The sequence below is a fragment of the Orycteropus afer genome, unplaced genomic scaffold, assembly GCF_000298275.1.
Source record: "Orycteropus afer afer isolate SDZICR_OR568_19922 unplaced genomic scaffold, OryAfe1.0 scaffold00080, whole genome shotgun sequence".
Taxonomy (NCBI): Eukaryota; Metazoa; Chordata; class Mammalia; order Tubulidentata; family Orycteropodidae; genus Orycteropus; species Orycteropus afer.
In genome coordinates this window covers 9,691,752-9,702,679 of record NW_006921667.1, presented here as the reverse complement: position 1 = coordinate 9,702,679, position 10,928 = coordinate 9,691,752, and the positions used below count along the sequence as shown (strand labels likewise).

General features: G+C 46.7%; 1 protein-coding gene across 1 annotated transcript in view; it reads right to left on the bottom strand.

Annotated features, from left to right (window-relative positions):
- The window catches only part of EPN2 (epsin 2), a 63,950-nt gene extending 53,356 nt beyond the window's left edge, over nucleotides 1–10,594 (bottom strand). The window contains exons 1-2 of the mRNA XM_007941478.2: nucleotides 10,000–10,594; nucleotides 7,935–8,105 (exon numbers count right to left, since the gene is read on the bottom strand). Of these exons, the coding sequence (XP_007939669.1) occupies nucleotides 7,935–8,105; nucleotides 10,000–10,594 (766 nt within the window). The remainder of the gene's footprint in view (nucleotides 1–7,934; nucleotides 8,106–9,999) is intronic.
- Between the last annotated feature and the right edge of the window lie 334 nt (nucleotides 10,595–10,928).

Genomic DNA, 10,928 nt, shown 5'->3' with positions numbered 1-10,928 from the left:
ACACCCATGTTCATCGCAGCACTATTTACAATAGCCAAAAGATGGAAACAACCTAGGTGTCCATCAACTGAGGAATGGATAACCAAACTTTGGTACATACACACAATGGAATACTATGCAACCTAAAGAATAACCTAGAATCTGCAAAACACTGCATAACTTGGATGAACTTGGAGGACATTATGCTGAGTGAATAAGTCAATCACATAAGGACAAATATTGTATTAGTCCGTATTGTAAAAATCAAGGAAAGGTTTATCTATGGAAGGAAATATTCTTTGTTGGTTACCAGGGGTGGGAGGGAAAGGGGAGGGAACACTCTTAGATAGGTAGAGATAAGTATTGATTTGGGTGAAGGGAAGGGCAATGTACCAAATGTGAGTGATCAACACGGTAGCATTTAGGAAGAGGAAGACATAGAGAGGTTCATGAGAGGTATAGACAACAAAGATGAACCCTTTTGCACATACTGTACTGCACTGTCAGTGAAGCAAATATGAGTATACATGTGGATAGATGGGTGGACAGGCTGAACCATTAGGTATGTCTATGAAGTAGGAAGTATACCCAAGGCCATGTATTGGGTTGGCAGACAATGGTCCTGTAAGTGTATTTGTATGATCTGAATTCCCAGGTGTATAGTAGAACTGACAAGGGACATGGTTGTGGTCACTGCTTGGTCACAGCCAGCTACCCAGAGGGGCCGAGTAGTTGAACCTGTGGGCTCAGGACCATAGTCACAGGGGACATCAAACTCAACTGGCATAACATACTACACAAAACATTGTTCCATCTCTTACTTTGGCTAGTAGTGAATGGGATCTTAAAAGCTTGCAAGCAGCCATCTAAATGCAACCATGGGTCTCTCCTCGTCCAGCTCAAAGAAGGAGGAAGAAAACCAAAGATTCATGGAAATAACTGGTCCTAGAGACTCGTACACCATGCGATCCTCAGCCTATATGACTAAGAGACCAGAAGAATTACATGGTGCCCAGCTACCAGTGTCAACCACTCAGAGGGGGATCTATACAGGAGACCCTGGATAGAGAGGAAGAACAATGTGGAACAAAACGCAAAAGCATTTGGGGAAAAAAAAAAAAAAGGAGGACCAGGTTTGCTGGTCTGATAGAGCCTCATGGAACCACTGAGACTACAGCCCCTAACTGGCCTTCAGGTCTAGAATTGAACCCACACCTGTGGCTTCCAGCCAAGCAAAAGACAGGCATAGGAGTTAAACATTTACCTGAGGTAAATACACTCCTTGGAGAGAACAATTATGGGAGAAAGAAGGGCTGTTTATGCACAGGGAGATAGCTCAGGGGTAGGGGTGTAGGGAGGGATGCACACAGGGAAGAGGTGACTGTCGGGAGGAAGTGGGAGGGGACCTGTTGCACTGTGGTGATTTGTGGTCATTGTTATGAGACAAGTATATGTGAACTGCTGTATGGGCAGTGAATTTGTTCTGTAAATTTTCACCCAAATCACAATAAAAAAAGAAGAAGAAAAAAGAAAGAAAGCATTACATGAAATGAACCATACAATCTTAAAACTGTGATAGGTTTACATTGTCTATTTATTTTGTAGAAGAATCTAAAAACTTTTTTCTATTAAAAAGTTGAGGAAAGAGAACCAGTTCTGGAAAAAATGGGTTCTAATTCTGACTTCATCTCTTACCACTAAGTGGATTTGGGCATTACTGTACCCAATAACTCAGTTATTTCATTTATTAAAAATGCGTGCCCTGCCCACTGCACAAACGTGAGGAGCAAAGAGGCCTCAGTACAGCAAGTCCTCCACAGACAAGTGCAAAGCAGCAGGAAAGGTTATCTTGATGGCTTCTGCTGTGTCTAGCAGTGCAGGCACTCCTCAGCCCTCACAGTCCATAGTCAAGTCCCACTAAATACTCAAGCCCTGGAGACAAGGATGAGCATCTTCTATGCTTGACATCTGGGTAGCTGTGTGAGTAAAACTGTTCCCTTTAAGGTTTGCTGGTGTTACTGGCCTACCTCCTCTGTGATGTTTTCCCACTTGAAAAGATGAACTCTGGAATGTTGCTATGTTGATGTCCTGCTGCCAAAGGTTCAGGGTGCCAGGACTCACAGAACACATCTGTTCCAGCAAAACAGCATGTCAAATGAGTCCTATTTCCCACCAAATATCTGTCTACCCATTGCCTCCCACAGCTGGAGGAAACTCCCAAGAGCTAGGCACTACCACCCACTGGTTCTCATTGCCTTTCCTGACACTGGGAACTGCACCCCAGACACTCCTTCCTCGACACTCAACCATACCTCTGGGGTCAGCATTCCCAAGCTCTTGGGAGCATGATAGCCAGCTCCTGCCAAGGTCCACACCTCAGTATGGTTTCTGGGAGGGATTCAATCATTTCTAAACAACCTATTTTCTCACATCCTTAAGTTTTCAAAAACAGACAATGTAGTACCATGTAGTACTCTCTTGGATACCTAATTCTTATCAAAAAGCTCTTTCAGCATGTGACCCCACTCCCTGGGGCTGGGCTGGTGGTTCCAGCTTGTCCCAGCTCCTCCTGCTGAGGAGAACCCACTCCCTGGAGCATCTTCACAGAGCCCAGCACCTAGGGACATCTCCACGACCCAGTGTGCACATGGATGTTCAGGTTCTCTGAGGAGCTCCAACAGCTAGAAGGGAATGGCCACCATAGACGGGAGTGGAGTAGCCATGCCTCCCTCCATACCCCAAGATACCAGGGTCACTCTTAGACTTGTGCTGGGCTACCACAAAGTTACAGCCTGGAGCTCAGGCTCTAGGGCTTAGCACTAGCCTCAGGCATGAGGCTCCCCACATGAGGAATGCCAGGGACACACTCCCCCCAGCTCTCCTCCATGTGGAACCTAGGCAGCTGCTCTCAAGTCCTGCACCTCTACTGGCCCAATAAGCACGTAGCCTCTCTATACCCCTACTTGGATCCTAGACTCTTGTTCAGAAACCAACCAGGATTTCTCTCTGGCTTTAGTGGCTAAGACGTTCCACTTCTAAGAGTTGTATATGACTTCCTTACCATGGCATGATTTGATTTGCTTAACTCTTATTTTCCTTTCACTCCAATTTTTTTGAGTATTTATTTAATCCTGTGGTACTGCATGTGTTTTCTAAACCATCTCAAATCCTTTCTAGAACAAAATGGGGCAAATAAATGAAATGTTGTACTCTCCAGTAAGCACTTGGTAAATCATTGCAGGGGTGGTCGTTAAGGAGTGACAGCCTCCACACCTAGGAGCTTCCAGCCAAAAGGAGAAGCCAACTGGAAGGAATTTTAGAAACCCCTCCAGCAGCAGGCCTGAAGCCACAACCCAGAGGGCTGCTTTGCCCTAGCCAGAATGTGGAGGAGGAGGGGTTCCTAAGACAAGAGGCCATCAGGAGTGAGGACCTGGCCCTGGCAGGTACCTTGATCTATAGAACCTGCCATGCTCAGCCTACCACTGCTGGCCTTCAGATTGGGTCTGATCCACCTAAGCATTAAGAGGATGATTAGGATGGCCGGCCAGCCTGTCTGCCTGCCCTTCCCTCCTCCCTCCCTTCCTCCCTTTCCTACCTTCTTTTCTTCTTCTTCTTCAAAATAAAGGAATGTTAGCAGTTGCACTCCCACCAAGAGTTCCAGGGTGCAGCACAGGATGACGTGTTCTTGGTGCACCAACACAGCACTACCTCGGGTGTCACTTCTGGAAATTGTGACTTGGAGGTCAGTCAGCAGAGGGAGCTGCCCTTCTCCCTCTCCTCACCAGCTCTTACAGAGGTCAACCAGAACTAGAGGCACTCCTAGAACAGCAGCAATAGGCTTTCCAGGATACACATCCACAAGTTTCTGCCTGACTCACAGGAACAACACTCCTAGTCCATCAGCTGCCTCTGATGTGGGTCCTGCCATTCCAAGAACATCTGAAATTTCTCCACAGGCTGCTGGTTGCTGTGATCAGCCCTGCACATAAGAGAGCTCAGGATAGGGGTGACAGGTGGGCTGCTTGCATCTTGCCATGTGCAGGTGGGGGCAACACAGAGAGGACAACTGGCTGCCACCACTGTGTAAACCTGGGTAAAGCCAAAAGGGTTCCTCTTGGTACAACTTCAGGCTACAAATGACTCTTAGCACACTTATGTGCCAGGATCCATGTGAAGGCAACTGAAACAGGGAAGCCAAAGAGTCCGCCTCACATGGGGAGGGTGGCCTGGTGCATCAGGAATCAGACACAGTGAAGGAAGTGTGAAAGCCCACATGAGGACAAAGAGCTGGAAGCTGTAAACTCCACCCATACACTGTGCTATGTATGTTTTTATTGCTCTCAAACCACGTATGTGTAAGTCACTTACAATGCGATTTCAGAAATAGAAACAAAGAAGTATGTGAAGCATCTAGTAAACATTGCTCTAAAATAGCCATGTACCTGCATGTTGTGATAAAGAAAATATAACATACAGTTAAGTTTCTGTAAACTGACATTGAGACCTAAGTGCAGTCATAAACAAGCTCCTCAATCTCTAATCTTGAAGAAAGATGCAACACTGCACTATCTGGCTGATCTTGAAAAAAGATGTAACAAACTAACCTTGATTAAGCATGGCCTGGCCTTTACTGTGTAAAGTCAAAGTGAAAAAAATCACACATAAACCCTAGAATTTGGCACATTCACCAAGAGAAGGAAGGAGCAAAAAGGTCTCTCAGACTCTCTCTCTCTCTCTCTGAAGACTAAGATATTGCTAACTGCATCTGATTTAAGACCCTGGCTATAAGCCTCACTCAAGCATTCTTCAAGAGACCACTCATTAAAGATCAATTCCTGAAGTCTAAAGATTTGGATTCTAACCACTGAGCCAACACTGTGATGGTTAATTCTGATTCTCCAGTTTAAATGAATGTACTGAGGTCTTACTTGAGTGCCTTGCCATGACTACCTTGCAATAAACTAAACATGCTCATGCATGACAAACCTGGACGTTTCTCCACTTATTTCAAAATAAAAATCCTCACAGGACACACCAACAGCTCTCAGTTCACATCTCCCACCCAGAATTCTCTCCTGAGCTCTAGACTCACATCCAAGACCCTGTCTACACCTCCACTTTGATGTTCAGTGGACACTTTGACAAGTTCAAAGCTCGATCCTCTGATTCCCACTCAATCCTGCTCCAACCACAGTCAGCCTCAGATCAAGCAACCACAGCTCCACCCTCTCACACTCAGACCCTAATCCCCCTGCTCCTCAGACTTGTTCTTGTTTTTCTGCTTTCCAGAGCACGTATCACCCACCACCACAATTTGTCATACTGTAGTGGCTTGTATGTTGTTGTGATGCTGGAAACTATGCTACCAGTAGTTCAAATACCAGCAGGGTCACCCATAAGTGGACAAGTGTCAGCAGAGCTTCCCGACTAAGACTAAAAACACAGGCCTGAAAATCTACTTTTGAAAATTAGCCAGTGAAAACCCTATGGATCACAACAGAATGTTGTCTGACTAGAAGATGAGCCCCCTAGGTTGGCAGATACTCAAAACGCAGTGACAGCAGCAAGGGACTTGAGTATATCGATGATCATAAAGATGGTACAGGACCAAGCAACACTGTGTTGTTGGTCCACTGGATAGCCAGCCATGAGTCAGAGCTGACTTGACAGCAACTGATAACACCACCACTTAACATGCTGTAAACTTAATTTATATTATGTTTATCATCTCTATGCCCATGACTATACAAGCTCTGTGCGGCAGGGCTCTCATTAAGGCTTTGCGCTTAGCACAATGCCTGGCACACAGCAGGAACTCTATGAACACCTACTGAAAGGAGCTGTGCCCTGTAGGCAGGCATCACCAGGCAGAGGGCTCTAAGAAGGCTGTTGTTATGTGCCTTCGACCAAAGCATCCTTTATAAAGACAATTCTGGGGGACAAATGGAGGGAGCAGGTGGGCTAAGAGCAAGGATGCCAATCAGAAGGCTAACATTAAACGGAGGCATGGAATTAGAGATGCAGGGCAGAATATGTAAGATTTCCAAGGTCAGACCCCTTTGCCATGTGCAGGTGAGGGAAGCATAGAGAGGACAAGTACAGCACACTATGAGAAGGAGAGCGTTCATCAAGGTGACCATGGTCTTGGTCCTGAGCTGCTCTCCTGTGAGTGCAGCTGTCTTACACAGGGCTACATGCTGAGTCCCACCCCTCCCCAAATAGTGTGGCCTCATGCCTGTGGCCTTCCTCTGCAGGGCCTGGGCTCTAGGTATGCCTGTCACAGATGTGCCTCAAACCAGCCAGTGGGATCAAGGCAAGGCAGCCAAGGTACATGTATTAAATGTCTACTTTACACCCAACACTTTGTAAGGAGCTTAGAAAGAACAGAAAAGAAATCACCATATGGAAGAGTATAAGAGGTGGAGAGGAACACAAATACTCAACAGGTCAAGGACGAAACCTGATGCCAGGAAACACTTATGTGCCCCAAATCCACCTGGGACATAAGAAACCTTCAAAGAAAATTATCTTTAATACATACTGCAGTTGAAGGAGAAGAGAAATTCACGTAGCCTTATACCTGAAACATTCATCAGATGTGTGTATGCATGCTTGTGTGGGGACCAAGGGGGGAGGGGGCTGCTGACTGTGGCGATGTCTTCCCTGGGTCACAGTGGGAGAAGAGATAGGTGAGCGGGACCTAGTGAGGGGACACAGCTATTGGCCTGCCAGGCTCAAACTTAACATGCAAATTTCCAACAGGTTAGATGGAAGCCAGGAGAACACAAAACTAACCAAGGAGACTCAAATAGACCTCAACCAGTCACTAAATAGACAGAATATGGGAAAAATAAAGAACACAGAGCTCTGTGAACACTCACAACCTGCTAGAAATATTCCCAGAGAATCTGGTGGGAAGACAGGAATGAATGCAGGTGCCTCCGGGTGGGTTTTCAAACATACTTTGACCATTTACATTCTTTACAGTGCACAACTGGTCCTTGTTATGTTTCCTAATGTCAATTTAGAATAAATCAAAATTCTGTGTAAACTGTTAGGGGCACACAGCAAAACATCCCAGAGCTAAATATAAGTGATCACACAAACAACCAAGTCAAATAAGCTGTAATATTAATGAGGCATGAATGAATAGCAACTGTTTCCAGGGCTGAATGAGGCAGCGCCTTATCAGGGACGTGCACAAAAGCACTTCAGCAAAGCCCCTTCTGTAAAAGCAGAAGACAGCTAAACTCACTGGGGACTGCAGGCAGACCATACTGAGAACATTTCCTGGTAGACAACAGTGAAAATCTGTTTCCAGTTTAACCTGTATCAGCTGTAGCCTGGCCAAGATACATTTTTAATTAGTCAAAAGAGAAGGCCCATTTTTAGTTACCCATTGAATTAGGTATCTTTGCACAATGACCTAAAATTGCAGTACAGCTAACTCTCTGTTAACCATGGTAATGGGGATTTAGGAAGGACAGCAGATCACTGGGAAACCAAACCATCTCATTTTATTCTCAGCAAGGCATATATTATTGCAATGGGGACGCTGGCCTCTGGTGAGGATGCACCGAGGACCTTCTGCTTGTTCAGCATGTGTAATTTAAAACACACATTTCTGGTTCAACAAGCCACATGATCTGACACACCACTGCCACACTTGTCTGGGCAGACAGCAGAGTTCCCTCCAATTTTCAGCATGTGAGGACACTCCATGCCTTATCCAAATAGCAGTTCCCCGACTGCTCCTTCAGCAGAGCTTCTAGCAGGTGACATGTGACAGGGAGCATGGTCAGGCCACAGGTCCTAGGAGAGGAGAGAAAGGAGCCCTGGGTCCACCAGGCCCAGAATGAGGCAGGGAGAGAGTTGGCTGTACTGGCCCAGCACACAACACCCCCAACAGGCTGTGCAGCATTTCTAGAAATAAGAAAAGTAAACCGCCGTCCCACCTCGGGCTGCACGGTCACAAGTGAGGCAGGGCTGGGACCAGTCCCCATGTGGGTGGGTGGCCAGCCCCAGATGCGGCAGGAAGGGATGGCGCTGGCTCAGCGGCTGCAGCTCCTCACTCTGACCCAGTGAAACGCCTGCGCGGTGCTGGGGGCACAGAGAGGTCTCAGGTGCTGTGGGCAGGGACACACGCACACACACACACACACACACACACACAAGAGAGAAACATGCCATTAGAGGACTGCAGCAGCCTCTGCAATAGGACACACAGGGGGCAGGCTACTCCAAGGCCTGCCACCCCCACAGCCACTGGCGACACCCCTCCACCTGAAGACACAGCTGGAGCACGAGGTCTGAGGGAGCCAGAGTGCTTACAGCTGGAACCAAGGAAGCATCATGTGGCCCAGGAGAAGCCCAGTGAGAGCTGTGCCCACAAGCCCAGGTTGGCATGAGGACGAGGGCCTATCCAGACCCCAAACTCTTGTACTGGGAACGTACCACACGCAATTTATGAAATGTGATGCTACATCAGCTCCTTCTTTGTATCTCCTGGCTTTGTGAGACTAACGAGCACAGAAGGCATCTGAAGAGATGCTCCCCTCACCAGACAGCAGGACCAATGCCCAGAGAAAGCTTTTCCTGAGTAGGTGGAAAAAGAGTCCTTGAGATAAGACAGTTTCATTTAAAGGGCCATCTTCATTCTTTGGTTCAACTTAACCCAGAAGAAGACTTCCAGAGATTAAGTTTAAATTTTTTTTCAAGGGGTTTCTGCTTAAGTAGAGGAGTTAAATTGAGAAAAAATGTGACAATTACTAGAAATGGGACAAGAAAGCATTAACCTGATCTAAGCTTAATGACAATGTAAAATTCCTTGGGGTAGGAAATTTGACTTTAATATGCAAATCACCTATTTGACCTACTTCTCAAAATGCTGGTAATTGTGGTATGTCAAATCGAAACCTGCCAGAGGAGAGGAAACATTAGTAAGTGTCTGGTAACAGAACTATTGACTAAGCAAGGATTGACAGGGTTTCATCAAACTACTAAGAACTTCCTTTTTTAAAAAAATTTTTCTTCTGTTTTGTTGACAAGTATATCACTGACTCTAAAAATAAATGGTTTAGGGGTGTGGGAATTTGCACTTTAGTCCAGTCAGGTGACACTATTTCAGCAACCTCCATCCTCCACAGGTGGCTAGGGCCGCTTATCCCCAGAGCACAGAACTGGCTGTGAAGAGGAAGGAGAACCCATTCCCAGGATCACTCTCAGCCAACAGCCATGATGCTCAATGTGGCTTACAGAATAGAAACAGCTCCATCAGCCCCTGAACTCCACTTCCGTTCCCTGAAATCTATTTCGAAAAGAGAATTTTGGGGCAAAGGTCCAAAGAAATCCAACATGCAAAAACAGAACAGACAACCCACCCAATGCAGACTCAGCCATGCAACCACATCACCAAGAGCTCCCGTGTGCATTTTTAAAAAGGAGGCCTTGAGCACTCTAATAACCTGTAGAGGTTTTTGGCTGTTTCCCTTTTATGTTAGACAGAGACATCCATTCTCCACCCTGTGTGCTGAAGTAGAGTAACACACTGAGGCATTCAGGAGACCTGCAGCTCAGTCATCAGAAACACATTTAATACAAGATTAAAGAAAAAAGATCATTAAGAAAAAGCAGTCATTTCTTCCTAGCTACCAAACAGTCGAACTATTTAAATACTTGTGCACCAAGACAACCCCTCTGCTCTAGATCCCTCCTCAGATTCTGCTAGATCCCATCTTTGTCCACCCTCCCCCTGCTGGTACAAGCCCCTTCCCACAAGTACAGAATCAGATCTATGAAGCAGCCCAGGACATCAGAGGACACCTGGCCAGCCCAGCCAACAAACTGAAGACCCCTTTATTGCCACAACTCCACCTAAACCAAGAAGCATGTTGTCTGGGCCCTGGAAGCTCTGCAGTGGCTGCCACCCTCAACCCAGAGCACCCAGCCACCTGTGGCCCAGCACAGCTGTTTCTGTACAGTAAGTGCTCAGGCAAGGGATGGAGCTCCATGAGTACTCACAGCCATGGTAGGAAGCTGGCGAGCCCCCAGCCTTGCCATACTCCTGCTCTGAGTAGCTGGTAGAGAGGTTGGGCTGGCTGGAGCCACGGCCAAAAGTGATCTGGTTGCTGCCCATGCCTGTGGCAACCTGGGCCATACGCTCTTTGGTTTTGAGAGCCTGAGCTCTCTCGGCCTTCAGCCGCTCCTCATCCTTAAGCAGGGCCACCAGCTGCTTGGACTTCTCACGCACATTGATGCCCTGATCCTTGCCATCACGGTCAATGTACTGGAAGTCCTTCAGTGTCTGGATGGCAAAAATGTTCTCACGGCACTGCTGGGCCACCCGCTCAGAGCCTGTCTTGATTAGGTAGTCCAGTAGTGTGAGTGCCTTATACACGTGCCGCCAGTTCTTGCCATGGTCGTTAAGCCGTTTCCATACCATACTCATGATCTCTGAGAAGGCCACCACATTGTAGGTCAGGTCTGCAATCTCCGTCATCAGGGAGCTGGATGGGCCCCATGGGTCATTGGAGGTGGCTTCCCGGACTTTTATTTCAGCCTCTGAGTAATTATTCACAATGTTCTTCATCTGCCGTCTGATAGATGAAGTCGTCATTTTTATTTTTTGTTCCAAATTTAAAGCCCTTCAAGACAAAAAAACTTTCCTGTTCTCAGTAAGCTCACACTCTATGAAGGGTCAGTTTCCGTAATCAACCAGGAGCTAGATCCCTGAACAATCATTTCCTCCACTGGAGCCTTGGATTCAGGAAGCTGGAAGCCATAACCTAGAGAGAGAAAGAAAAACACTCTCCTGTGACTTGAGTTGCCTACGTCAGGAAGAGATATGGGCTCAGATATCTTTGCAGATAGCAGGTTTTGGGATATGAAAGAGACTCCATCTTTCTTTCAAAGCTAAGATCAATATTATAAGTTAATAATGAATAAAATTT